Source organism: Mus pahari, chromosome 3 (assembly GCF_900095145.1).
Source record: "Mus pahari chromosome 3, PAHARI_EIJ_v1.1, whole genome shotgun sequence".
NCBI lineage: Eukaryota > Metazoa > Chordata > Mammalia > Rodentia > Muridae > Mus > Mus pahari.
The window spans coordinates 160565044-160579474 of record NC_034592.1 but is presented as its reverse complement, the minus strand read 5'-3'; the positions used below and the strand labels follow the sequence as shown (position 1 = coordinate 160579474).

At 51.0% G+C, this 14431-nt stretch overlaps 1 protein-coding gene across 5 annotated transcripts in view; it reads right to left on the bottom strand.

Annotated features, from left to right (window-relative positions):
- The window catches only part of Phactr3 (phosphatase and actin regulator 3), a 223669-nt gene that overhangs the window by 57361 nt on the left and 151877 nt on the right, over positions 1 to 14431 (bottom strand). For all 5 annotated transcript variants that reach the window (XM_021192158.2, XM_021192159.2, XM_021192157.1 and 2 more), the window contains exons 4-5: positions 11564 to 11746; positions 1039 to 1248 (exon numbers count right to left, since the gene is read on the bottom strand). In XM_021192158.2, the coding sequence (XP_021047817.1) occupies positions 1039 to 1248; positions 11564 to 11746 (393 nt within the window). The remainder of the gene's footprint in view (positions 1 to 1038; positions 1249 to 11563; positions 11747 to 14431) is intronic.

Sequence of the window (14431 nt, the reverse complement as noted above, 5' to 3'; positions counted from 1 at the left end):
AAAAGAAAAGATTGGAAGGGTGGTAGATATAAGAACCTAATAAAGTAGACAAAGAAAGTACACAGAGTAAGCGGCTTCACTGTGCTGGGCTGTGCTCTCTAGTGTCCACTGCCTCCAAGGGAGTATGTGGGAATGTGATCCAAAAATTAGCTGGTGATAGCCTGCCTCCCTGTGGGACTGAGGTGCCTGTCCCTGCAGGCTCATTGAGTAAATGTTAACTCTCTACAGCAGTCCCCTGTGAGGCCAGGGCTGTAGGTGAGGAGGTGAGGACAGCACAGGGGTTGATGCCCAATTGTCTTGCCACAAGAAGGGGCAGTGCTGACTCCTGGCTCTCCCCTGATGCATAGGTGGAGCTGTTGTGAAGGAGAAAATGGGCATTCTGGGGCATTCATGGGAGCAGCAGAAACAAACAGTACAGACAACCATGTGTTAGCAGAGAAAGTTCCACCCCGAGAGCTGGCTGTACATTCTGGGTTCGGAGTCTAGAAGATTCCCCCTCTGACTGGTACAGGACCCTCTTCTCTGTCAAAGAGTGTCCAAGCAGTCTGCTGTCAACAACTATGGCCTTCTGGGGACTGTTTTTGTGGCCTGCAGGGCGGGGGCACTGAGGCATTGATGAGAGTCAGCCTGGAGCTGGAGTAGGCATGATGGTTTGAAGATATGGATGGACAGACAGATGGACAGATGCACGGATGGATGGATGGATGGACTGATGGAGGGATGGACGGATGGACGGACGGACGGACGGATGGACGGATGGATGGATGGACGGGTGGATGGATGGGCAGACAGATGGATGGATCAGTAGATGGATGAATTGGTGGATGGGTGGATAGATGGATGGATGGATGGATGGATGGATGGATGGATGGATGGATAAATGGATGGATGGACGGGTGGATGGATGGACAGGTGGATGAATGGGTGGATGGATGGACAGGTGGATGGATGGATGGATGGATGGATGGATGGATGGATGGATGGATGGACGGGTAGATGGATGGACAGGTGGATGGATGGGAGGACAAGCAAACTCACCTGTGACATTTTTTGTGGCTTTAGAGCTGGCCTTAGGTGGCGGGGTGGGCAGCAGTGGAGGGCTGGGGAGCTGGCTCGCAGATCTCTCCAGGGGTCTGGGAGGACTGTCCAGGGAGTCAGACCCAGCTAAGGCTTGAGAGGGCTCATCAGTGGTGGGCAGGAGGCTGCTAGCGTCTGCTTCTTCCCCAGTGGATGCAGACGGTATATTGGCTGGTTCAAAGGCAAAATGGAATTAGAGGAGGCTGCCATAGCATGGTTAAGAGAGAACAAGACCTGGGGGCAGATGGTGTCTTGTCTTGATGGTGGAAAGACATGGATCCTCCATGTGTGGACTTAATTAGCTGAACATTCAGTGAACAAGAGACCATGAGAAACAGGGAGTCAGGAGGTCACTTCAGGCACAGGTGACCATGTCCCTCCTCACTCAGTAGCCTGGGCCCCGCACACTTGTAAGCATGCCATCTTTTTTTATTTTATTTTATTATTTTTGTTTGTTTGTTTGTTTTGAGACAGGGTTTCTCTGTATAGCCCTGGTTGTCCTGGAACTCACTCTGTGGACCAAAGTGGCCTTGAACTCAGAAATCCGCCTGCCTCTGCCTCCCAAGTGCTGGGATTAAAGGCGTGCGCCACCGCCACCCGGCTAAGCATGCCATCTTGATAGATTCTGGAGTCAGAGAAGCTGGGTATGCACATTGGCTTAGCTTGGTACTAAACCTCTGTGTACATCTTACTAGTAGTGACCCACATCAGTGGAAAATGCCCTCAGACAGGACTAGTGCAAGGTTTAAAGGAAGGGAAGATGAGGTCATGCGTGCTTGCGCACACCTGTTGTCTCAAGGGATCCCAGGTTTGGAGCCAGCCTAGGCTACACCATGAAACTATGTCTCAAAATCAAGAGAAGCAGGAGTAACAGCTTCATCAAAAGGCAGGGGTGACATCTACATGAATGTCTGGTACATCGAGACCTAGTGCCAACAGCTGGGATTTTTCTGTGTGGGTGAGAGATGCCCTATCCCTGGCATACAAATCTAGGAGAGAAAGTAGAGTCGGGTAGATGGGACTTCCAGGGAAGGCTAGCCTTCCAGAGCCCTGTCCTCTCTCTAGTTGCTCATATGTGAGCACCCATTGACAGCTCTATTTTCTCCTGGTCCACCACCAGCTCCCTCTTGCTACTCCTTATAAACCAGCACAGGCCCACTGTCATCCCAACAGATTCTTGCTTCCTGGGCCCTGGGGAGGGTCCCTCTCTGGATGAAACTACTACCCATGTGCTTGGGTCAAGAGCTATAGAAGATAGTGATGTGGAGGACACATCTGGAGACCTGCTCAGTGCTGGTCCCCACCCTATGCAGGATCCAGCCTGGGCTTCTCCTGCAGGTGATTGTTTCCGGCCTCTGTGCGCATCTCCAGCTGCTGGCATGATCTCTCATCAGGAGCCTTGCAGCAATAACGGAGTCCACCAGACAGTAGGAAGCATCTCAGCTTCTTCAGTGTGCACACACCTGCTATCCTCCCCCTTCAAGGTAGCCATCTCCCTCCATCACACGTGGACAGCTTATAAACCTATGGTCGCTGGGCGCACAGCTGCCTAGGAGGAACTCCCTCTCCAAGGGACAGGGCTGGCTCCCAGCTCTCAGGTCCCGAGCACTGTCCGTGGTTCTGAAGGACTCTAGCTTCCTGGAGAGCATCCAGGGAAAGTCTGGGCTCTTAGCACCCACCCAAGCATCTGAGACATAGCTGGTCCCTGTGTGTGCACCATGTTGCAATTTCTAACTTTTACACAGTCCCTTCAAATTCGTGGGGGTGCAGCCTTTATGTCGAAGGTTGGCTGTCCCAACTCCCCATGAGCAAAATTCCAGAAGGCCTTGCATAATTGACAGCTCTGTCACAATGGCCATCCGAGTGAACACGAGCTGAACCTCAAGCTCTGTGTTCTTGCCCTGTGTGGATGCATGTGAAAACACTATTTTTATTTTCTCATGATTTAAACTGTCCCCAGGAGTGTTGACAGCTAAAAGAAGTTTTCCTTTTAAAGATCTCTGGACACTGGGACAATCATTCTACCCTGTTAATTATAATGTTTGGTACCTAAGGCCTTCATTTAATTTTTACCCTGATAATACTAAAATAAGCATTCTGTATTTGTTGAGGTAAAAATGGTCAGGAGCTCTAGGTGAGAATGGAGATGGTCCATCTTCTCTTAACAGACACAAATGCTATGGCTTGTTGGGTCTTCCATGTCTTGTAAATCACACAGGATGGTAGATGACCTATCCCAGAGCCCATGTTCATAGGAATGGAGAGTGGGCTTTGGGACACACACTCACTCTGCCTGTTCTCAGTCATGTAGAAGACATGCTACTACAGTAAGCATCTGCACAGGGCTGGATGTGTCCACTCTGCTCTGGCTGGGTTTGCATGACTCCCTGTCCTGATCACTTCTGGGTAAGCATGTTCTCTGGGAAGCAGCTCTCAATGGAGGAGAGGCACAAGGAGGCCTAGAGGTGTATGGGGACATGAAATGCTTGTCTGGCCTGGTCCACTAGGAGAGGTAAGATCTATGTTTTGGCAGGTAGATGGGTCTCTTCCACTTAGGAAGGGTCTCTTGTCCTTGATACACCATTGTAGTGGGAGACAGGCTGAGCTCCACAGCCCCTCCATGGCTCTGGTGTACTCGCGTGGCCCAGGCCTTGGTCCTGCAGAGTGGGAAGCCAGACGGGCTAGCCTCACCCTCTGTGACCTGGTTTCCTCCCAGGGCTTAGATGCAGCATCTTGACTGGACTCCCTGTTTTCCATCTGGGGACGCTGCCACAAGGAAGGTCAACATGGAGACAGGACAGCCTGAGCCTGGGGCTCCGGTGATGGATCAGACAATGGGGTCAGTGCACATCTGTCTGATGTGCTGGAGCTCCATGTGGGACCTGCCTGAAAAACCCCAACTTGGGCCAGTCTCATGTCTCTTTGGGTTACGGACAGACCTCTGTCTGTCTGTCTGTCTGACTCTGTGTGTTTGTCTGTCTGTCTCTTCATTTTAGTAACTTATCACATGGAAAGCAATCTAAACACTTCTGGACTCATGTGCTAGCACCTTTGCCCTGCTTCAGCTACATCTCTGCAGACCTGCAGTCCCAGCTACTCTAGAGGCTGAGGCAGGAGAATCACAATTTCAAAGACTGCCTGGGCTGCAAGGTAAGTTCAAGGCCAGCCCAGGTAACTTATCAAGGCACTGTCTCAAAACCAAAAAGGAAAGAGGGCTGGGGATGCCAGACCATGGTAGAGCACCTGTCCCCTGTCTAGCATGCATATAGCTATATATGAGTTTGATCCCCAAGACCACAAACATAAATGCATTAATGCAAAGACTCATTAAACCCTGTCACCAGAATTATGCCTCTACACTCTGACACTATTCTCTCTTCTACGTGAGAAGTCTGTGTCAGCCTCTCATCATGGCCACCCTGCTAAGTCCCTCACTAGCCTCCAACTCTCCTTGGCTTTTGGCTCCCATACATCCCAACTGCTCTGCCCCCTAGTTCAGTGTTCTGCCCCCTGTACCCACCCCTTAACAGCAGCAACGTGGACTCTGCCCTGTGTCTTCCTCCACAGACACTGGCTAGTCACTCCCAAACGTCATCCTGTGGCTTCAGCATCCATCTAGCTTCCCACTGGATGGGTGCTCTGAGATCCTCTCTCTCTCTCCAGAAGGTCACACAGGCTGGAGGCCACACATATTCTCACCCAACTCTTTGGTTTTTGCTGTACAGAAATGGTACCCAGGACCTCGATGGGTAAAGCAAATGGAGGCTTATACCAGATGCCATTTTCTTCTCTGTATATGTTGTGTACACACAGAAATGCATGCACTGAGGGTGGGGTGGGGCGGGGCAGAGCTTGACAGCAAGTCTTCCTCTATTGCTCTCTGTCTCCCCTTGAAACTGAAGATTGCCATTTCACTGGCCAGTGAGGAGTCGCCAGGATCCTGTCTCTGTCCCCCACAGCCCTCAGTTGCAGACACATGCCACAGCATCTTCCTTCTATAAGTTCTGGGGATCCAAACTTGGGTCCTGATGCTTGTGGATCAATCACCAGACCCACTGAGCCACCTCCCCAGACTTCATTTTTGCTTTTTATTCTGGAACAAGACATTACTGCATTGCTTTAGCTTGCAATCCTGCTTTAGCTTCCCTAGAAGGTGGGATGACAACCTTGCCCCTTCACACAGGGCTTTGGCCAAACTCTTGGCTAGTCATACAAGCCCTGCACAGTCTCTTCCACTCTTACCCATTGTCCACCACACAGCTGAGCATGGGAGAGCTAGGATGCAATGTGGAAAGGATGGGGCAGGATTGTATGGAGTGGTGGCTGGTGGACCATGTGGGACTTGGCCAGGGGAAGGCTGGGACTCTGCCTCTTCCTGTGCTGTATCAGTTTCACATCCCTCCTCTTCAGAGATGCCACATGTCCCCACAGAGAGCTACCCAAAGCCTCCAGGGACCTGACTTACCTGATCTCGGCCAGGCTTCCTTCTAACCTCCAATCCTCCTAAAGCAAACCATCCCCTAGGTCACAAACTAAAAGTTTCTCTGCCAGTAGATGGCCAGATGGCAACTGCTTTCAGCATGGATTACATGGGCTTTGCCACAATTATAGTCTTTGTTGGAATTGGAATAGAAAGCTCCAGAAGGTCCAGCCAACCCAAACAGCAAAATCTTTCCTGGCATCACACCAGGGTGGACATATGGCTACCTCTCACTCTCCACACTGCTCAATAGAACAGTGCCCCCACCTAGGGCTTAGCCACAGCCACAGGTGGCCACTGGCAACCAGCAAGTAGCTAATGTGATCTGGAGGCCTGAAGCTCAATTGTTTCTGGCTGAATGGTTGCGTGACTTAGCGACATGCACTGAACAGAGAGTTCCCAATTCCCTGAGGAAGTATCAGGGTCCCGGGGCCACTACTGTAACCAGTAGGAGGTAAGAGGGAGGGACTAAACTTGGAGAAGGACTGACGCCTAATATCACCAGCTCTGATACAGACACAATCGGTAGGGAGGATCCTAACTGGAGCCTACAGTTAGGCAACTTTTGCTCTAAACTTCAGTAACAGCCAACATCTAGAACATTCCAGAAGTCAAATAAAGGTTTATGTTCTGAGTGGCTCCAGTTTGGTCTGTAAAATGTTCTGGACAGGATCAAACCCAGGCTCTGATATTTGGGAACTCTGTGGTCTTGGAAAGCCGCTGCTGTCTGCTGAATCTGACAGTGTTCTGGCCCTCCCAGGTCATTGCTTGAACACTTGGTCCCTAGCTGCGGGTGCTATTTGGAGAGGGAGTAGGAACACTAAGGGGCGGGACTTAGCTAGAGGAAGTAGATCTCTGAAGGGCATCTCTTAAGGTTCACAGCCTGGCCCAGCTATGTGTCCATGTCTACTTCCTATCCCGCTGCTGAGCTAAGAGGAAGCAGAACACTCCGGACACCACAGAGCTGGCCGCTATCATGCCTTACCCAGCTTGATGACACGCCCTCACACCCACCATACTCACATGCCCTTACACCCACCATGATGGCATGGCCCCACACCCATCATGATGACACACCCCACACCCACCAAGATCACATGCCCCCATATCCACCATGATGACACGCCCCCACAGCCACCATGATGACACGCCCCCACAGCCTCCATGATGACACACTCCCACATCCACTGTGATGACACGCCCCCACAGCCTCCATGATCACACAACCCCACATCCACCATGATGACACGCCCCCACATCCACCATGATCACACACTCCCACAGCCACCATGATGACACGCCCCCACAGCCACCATGATGACACATCCCACAGCCACGGTGATGACTTGCCCTCACAGCCTCTATGATGACACACTCCCACATCCACTGTGATGACACACCCCCAGAGCCACCATGATGACACACTCCCACATCCACTGTGATGACACACCCCCAGAGCCACCATGATGACACACCCCACAGTCACCATGATGACACGCCCTCACACTGTCAGCCAAAATAGCCTCTCCTCCTGGACCTGCTGCTTGTTGAGTACTCAGTCACATGATGAGTAAGCCTGGAAACTTGATCTCTCTGGGCCCCATTCCTCATTTAAAACACAGGATGTTGTAAGGCCACATGGAACATGCAGGGCATGCTAACCGACACTCTACTTTTTAACTAATGCACTCACTCAAGGGAATGCCCAATCCCAGACTTGAGCAGGACCCTGAGTCATCCCACGGATCTCAAATGCTGCTTCCTCCTGGGCTCTTTAGAGCATGAAACCAGGAGAGCTGGGTCAACATGGACCTCCAGCCAAAGGAAGGTTGCAGCCTGCCTCTTTGACAGTGTCCACACCCTGGATGTTGCAGTATTCAGACAGATTTCACTCCGGCGCGCGCGCACACACACACACACACACACACACACACACACACACAACATATACAACATACAACAGACACGACATATACACTATACACTAGCATGTATTACATAGATGTACATACATACACAGAGACAAACCCACACTTACAAGCAGGCATATACACTCGGGTGCGACATACATACATGTGTACACACACTAGGGTGGGGGCTTTTGTGTTTGTGTGTGGTGTGCGTATGAGTCTTAGGCCAGGTTACCCTTGAGTGTCATCCTCGGCTTGGGCTGGCTGCCCAGCAAGCTCCTGTTTCCTCACCATCATCCTCAGGATTATAAGCATGTTGCACTGTGCCAGTGTGTTTATGTGGGTCCTAGGAATCGAACTTGGGCCCTCATGCTTGCAAGCCAACACTTTCCCATTGAGTCAGCTCCAGACCTAGGAGTCTTCTCTTGACTGGGGGGGCAACTATGACAGCAATGACATCTGAATCGAGCAGAAGGCCAGGAGGCCTGGAGCCATGCGGAATGGGATGCCTGCAGCAGAGTCCTGGACCGGCAGGGCAGGATGAGGCCCGGGTGTGATGGAGGAATGGAGCCTTTCAAATTCAGGGCCTATGATGGCTGCATGTGCTTTCCAATGACCTTCTCTCCCTGACCTCAGCCAAGTTCAGGAAAAATCTGGGTTTGTTTGTTTGTTTGTTTGTTTTGTTTCCAGACAAAGCACCTAACTTGGCCCTTCTCGGTGTCTGAGCACTAGGAACAGCAGTGAACGCCACAGTAGAGCTTCGAGCTTCCAGTGCAGTCCAGCACCCATAAAGACACCACGGGGAGCTTGCCCGAGGTTAGCGGGGAAAGCTGGGGGATTTCATGTCCGCATGATCTGTACACCTGAGGATCCAGATTTCTCTACTGTCAGGTGACATCTGTCATGAAATTAGCTCAGCACAGAGGGACAGGGCCCAGATGCCATTGCTCCCTCGGGCACTGAGCAGGACGTGGGACAGTAAGGAGAGCTGACAGTTTTGCATCAGCATCTGGTCCTCCCAAGCTCTATGGGAAAGATGAGGGTCACAGTACCCTCAAGCTTCACTCTCTAAATATAGAGACCAGATGATAGAACATAGGCTCAACCCTTCAGCATCCACAGGAGGGAGCAAAGCCGGGACCCAGTGGGGCTGTGACTAGACGGCTTAAAGGAAACAGCATGCCTGGGTGCTGGAGTAAATATCCCGAGAGAGCCAAGCCACTGCCACCTTAGGAAAGGCAGCCATGCTGGACATTCTGACTGTTTTCTAATGGAGAGGTGGGAAGATGCCCAGCCGCTCCCTACTGTGCGCTGTGTGCTGTACTTGCCAGGTGCACAGCTTCGGAGCCTCAGAACCCATATAAATGCTGGTGGGTGTGGTTGGTGAGGCAAGCCTGCTAGTGTGACTAGCCAGCCATAAAGAATAGCTCTGGGTTTGACTGGGAGACCCTGCTTCAAATTATAATGTGGAAGAGTGAACAGATTAGATTCCCATTATCAAACTGAGGCCTCCACATGCACCTACATACATACAAACACGCCATACGCACATATACACACAGACATACTACACATACATACATACACTACACAGACACAAACACAACACACATAAACACACACTACACACGCACATAAACATACATATATGCAAACACACAAACACACACACATGCAAACACACCACACACAGAAAACACACCATAGCTGGGAGTGGTGGCGCACGCCTTTAATCCCAGCACTTGGGAGGCAGAGGCAGGCAGATTGAGGCCAGCCTGGTCTACAGAGTGAGTTCCAGGACAGCCAGGGCTACACAGAGAAACCCTTTCTTGAAAATCCAAAAAAAAAAAAAAAAAAAANACGCCTTTAATCCCAGCACTTGGGAGGCAGAGGCAGGCAGATTGAGGCCAGCCTGGTCTACAGAGTGAGTTCCAGGGCAGCCAGAGCTACACAGAGAAACCCTTTCTTGAAAAACCAAAAAAAAAAAAAAAAAAAAAAAGAAAGAAAAAAAACAAAACACACCATACACATATACAAACACACCCCACCACACAAACATACCACACATATACACATACCACATACATATACACAAACATACCACACCACACACACACACACACACACTCACACATGCAAACATACCACACACAGAAAACACACCATACACATATGCAAACACACCCCACCACACAAACATACCACACATGTACACATACCACACACTTACACACATACAAACATACTACACCATACACACACACACACACACACACACATACACACACAGAAAGAGACAGGAGAAATGAAAAATTCTCAAGACCCAGGGTCAAAAGTTCATATGTCACTGGTGCTAACTTTTGAGAATGAACACAGCCTGTGGAGACGCTTTCTACCTGTCCACACCCACAGTCAAGTCTCTCACATCTCCGAGGGAGGACTCAGGACCCACATGGGGAAGCTGCATGTGCTCAGCCAAGGAAAGGAGACACCACATCCCTCAGACCCACACATGAGCCAGGTGTCACCCTGACTGACCACAGCCCAGAGCTCAGTAGTTGTCAGCTATGTCCCTTGTCACTCTTTGCTGGGCTTCCTGCTGGCCTTGGGTTGGGTTGCCAAGGTCCTGGGAATCGTGTCAGCTGCCAGCCTCCTATCTCTCTCCTAGCCCAACACGGGCCATAATTTACCATATTCAGCTCCCTAGCCTCTTCTGCTTCTAGGATGGCGAAGGACAGCAGCCCAGACTGTGGGTAGTTGCAGGGAGCAATCTCTAACAGTGCTGAGCCTTTCACTAACACAGCCATGGCTGGTTGGGGCAGAAGGACTTTGAAAAGAATCTTGGTCAGACGTCCTGACCTCTGAGGTGACAGCATTTACTGTGTCCTCTCAGAAAGGACTTGCCAACTCTGTCCTCCGTTGCTCTGTGTGATGTTCCCTCCCAGACCAGACTTCTGTCACTCTCCTAGGACCTGTTCTGCCTTGGCCCTGAAACCCAGTGTCTTAGGGCTCTACTGCTGTGAACAGACACCACGACCAAGGCAACTCTTATAAGGACATTTAATTGGGGCTGGCTTACAGGTGGCTTACCAACCACAGCCCTCTGAGGTCAGCTGCCTGGAACTCAGCTGGGGTTCTTCCACTCTGGGTTCTTAACTCCTCAGACTCCAGATCCCCACTATGTCCCCAAGCCAAGTGAGACTGAGAGGAACAGCCATTCAAGAGGAAGAGCACACACCAAGTGCAGCTGCTAATATTGAAGGGAGGCTGGGGACAGACAGCTGACAAAGAGCACCAGTGGGTGGCTCTGCCTTGGAGAGAGACGGGCAATGGAACAGACACTCGTAGGACCTGGAGCAGAAGCTCAGATTGTTCACACCACAGCCTGGGTTCCCAAGAACCCTGGAGAGATGTGGGGTTCAAGATCCAGTCCCCGTACTGTGCAGCATGGGTGTAGGCATAGAATAGATGAGAGAACAGACTTCCAGAGAGGTCTCTCTAAGAAGGTAGCTTAAAGAGCTGCTTGGTCAGGGAGAAGAGTGAGGCCTGAGCTCTGGTATGCTTTGCTTCTTGTCACCAAGCATCCTGTCTACTCTGTTAAAATAAAAACACCAGCCCAGCCCCAACACCTCCAGCACTGGCTACTTGCGAACATGGTACCAAGTTCCTATGTGCTCCAGAAAACCCTAATGCTGTCCCTATAACTTCTTCCACATAACAGAGGACCCCAATGGCCAAGTCACAGAGGAGCCTCACTCAGGGCACACACAGCATGGCTCTCCCATCATACACACCCCCTCTGGCATCACTCAAGGGAAGATGTCATCTGCTTCAAGATTAGGGCCCTGCCCCAAGACACACCCACTTGGCATTGACTGAAAAGCATATATGCATTTGGTTGACTTCAGGGGACATGTGCCAAGAGGTTGTCCATGGCTATTTTAGATCCCTCACTCCTCCTCCACCTAGGAAACATTTAGGTCTACCAGCCATGAGACGGAAGGAGGCAGAACTAAGATACAGCAGTCTTGACAGTGGAGCGACTGGACAAGCCCTTGGTTGGGAGTGCTCAGGCCACTGGGTCTCCATCTGGTACCTGTATCATCCAGATGAGCATCGGAGGACAGAAGCTCATCCTGGGACGCCTGATCTGTTCCACTGGCCGAGGGGCTTCCGGGCTGGACACCCTCCAAAGTCAGCGTCTCCTGCTCGCCAGCGGACGGCTCACTCTGCGCAGGTTGGGAGCCTTCCTTGGGACTGCATGCCTTACTTTCAGAATCTGCAAAGAAATTCAGCCATCAGCCAGACTGCCTCCTTCCACGCTCTTCTTTCATGCAAGAGGCGCTTCCCACAAAGGGTGTCATGGATGGCTTGATGTCGTTTCCCACATTCTGCTAGAGTCCCTCTCTCTAAGCTGTGTTTCCAGAGGAGCCTGGTACCTTACATGTCAAGGGTCCATTCTTCTCATGTTTCCCTGAACTCTCATACCTGTGGGAGATGGGAGATTCTCCCACCAACTCTCACCCCCTTACCACGGACCTGCATGGTAGCCCTGCCCAGCTCTGCATCCTCCTTGGGGCTTATCTGATCCACAAGACCCATTCATGGACTTGGTGAAGAACTGGCTTCAAAATTCTCTCTGCCCCCCCACTCGCTCCCTTCTAACAACAGACCTCACAGCTGGACCAGGACCATCTGACACGTGGCAACACATGTTCACTTCAGGTACCCCGAGGTGCTAGGGTTGTTACATAGCGACATTGCATTGGGGACCCCAATGCAGTAGGTGGGTGGCTGCAGCCATTCATCTCTGTGCCACGACTGACTGTCACTTACCAAGAAGCAAATGTCTGTCAGTCACCTATGTGTCTACAGTTTATGAAGACAGAGGCTGACCTTTGACCCAGATGGCGAACATTCTAAAGACTTTGGAAATAGCTATGGGAGCAAATGAAACCCAATAAGGATCAAAGGATGGAGGGAAGCTGCGTGAGAATTTGCATAGCAGCCTTCCCTGGATGAAGGACTTGCAGCCTTTCATGAGGGCTTCAGGAAAGCCCAGCCCCTTCTCCTGGCATCTGAGGGTCTGTCCCTGACTTGTGGCTCTTAGGAGAGCCCAAGCTTTTGAGGGCCAGAATTGAAACAGGGACCCTAACACAATTGGACCTCTAGGAGTAAACATTTCTTAGGAAACCAGGCTGGGAGGGAAAGGGCAAAGCCGCGGTAGCAGACAGGTACACTTCCCAGGGAGGAAAAAACCTTGTTTTGGTGGTTTATCTCACAGGTAAGTCACCTCATGCGTGCTTCCTATCTCCATGTCATCTTTCCTATAAAATTACGGCACAGATACAGGAATATCAGAGAGGATGAAAAACTTTCTGCCCCCCAGTTTGGCCAAACTATAAGCCCGAAACGTACCTGATAGCTTGGGCTGACCAGCCAGCCTTTCTTCCCCTGTGCTGGACTCAAGTGATGGCCGCTATACCTAGATCTTTTACTTGGGTCCTGGGATCAAAATCAGGCCCCTCTGTTTGCGTGGCAAATGCTTTACCAACTGAACTGTCTCCTCACCTAAATAAACCAGTCTCCCTTTGCCAATATCTGTCACCTAATTTCTTCTGGAGTACAGGGAAGCTGAGGCAGGAGGTTCCTGGGCCCCTCGTGCCAAGTAACAAAATCACTTCTCAGCCACAAAGCTAGCTCCAGGGAAGTTAATCAGAATGTCCCTTCTGAGATGCCAAGCCTGCTCTGATGGAGGGAACTCACACGTTCTCCCATGTGAAGCTCTTGGTCCCTGGTTTACGGAGACAGGGTAGAGTGTGCAGTGTGGTCTGCAGAGATTTCTTAGCCCTGGACACACAGGGTGCTCTCCTGGCTGTGTCCTCCCATGTGCTTTTCCACAGGAGTAGAGGATCAATTTATTTCAAGGTCAAACCCCCCTTTTGTTACCAATCTAGCCACCCACCTACTGCACTGGGGTCCCCAAGATTGTTCACTTGACCCCCATACCAGCACAGAAGACCACCATCCCACTAACACACATCCCACTGCCACACAGTTTTCTTAGTTTTCTTGTCTACAACGTGGGACCAGTGTTACTGCAGGGTTCCCTCTGGTCTTGGGGTTCTGTGAGATGAAGCCACAGGGGAGAGCAGGCCATGTGTCCAACAGTGCTTAGTCATTGTGTGGTGGCAGTGGATGGTCACTGTGTAGACCAGCAGTGTGTGGTACTGTATAGACCAACAGTGTATGGTACTGTGTGGACCAGCAGTGTATTGTCACTCTGGAATTTCTGTTGCTGGGTGTGCCTCTGGAAAAGGCAGCTAGACTTGCCAGAACTTCTGGGCAGGGGTTGTGGCCCAAAGAGGAGCTGACCCCAGGCATAGATATTGAGACCTCTGGTGAGACTGGTCTTTCAGCTCTTCCCCTATGGAGGTGGAAGTACCTTGATAGGAAGCAGGCTCTGGACCACATTCGGCTTCTGGATCACACTGCCAAGCCAACCCTGGGCCAGAGACAAACCCAGAACAGCCAAGGACATAGAATCGGATGTCACGAAGCTCAAGACTGTGTTTTTAGTCCCCTGTGACTAGCTTGCTGGTTCTTGACACACCTCTGTGACAGTCACTGTTGCCAGGTTCCCTCAGGCAGTGTGAAAATGTCATTACCCTTGAGAGATCACATGACATGATGCTGATCATCGTGAAGGGGGCATCATGAGGCTCTCCGGAATCTGAACACTGATAATTCCAACTAGTTTCTATGTGGTAACAAGGCAGGATGTAGTGTGTGTGCTCCTGTGCTTGTATGTGAGCATAAACGTGTATGTATGTACAGACACATCCCAGAGCGGCCATGTGCTGTCACTGCATGCGTGCTCTGTGTTCATATGTGTTGTCTGTGGAAGGTGTGCTCACTGTGGCTACTCAGTGAGACAGCTGGACAGACAGCAGGAGGGCCAGAT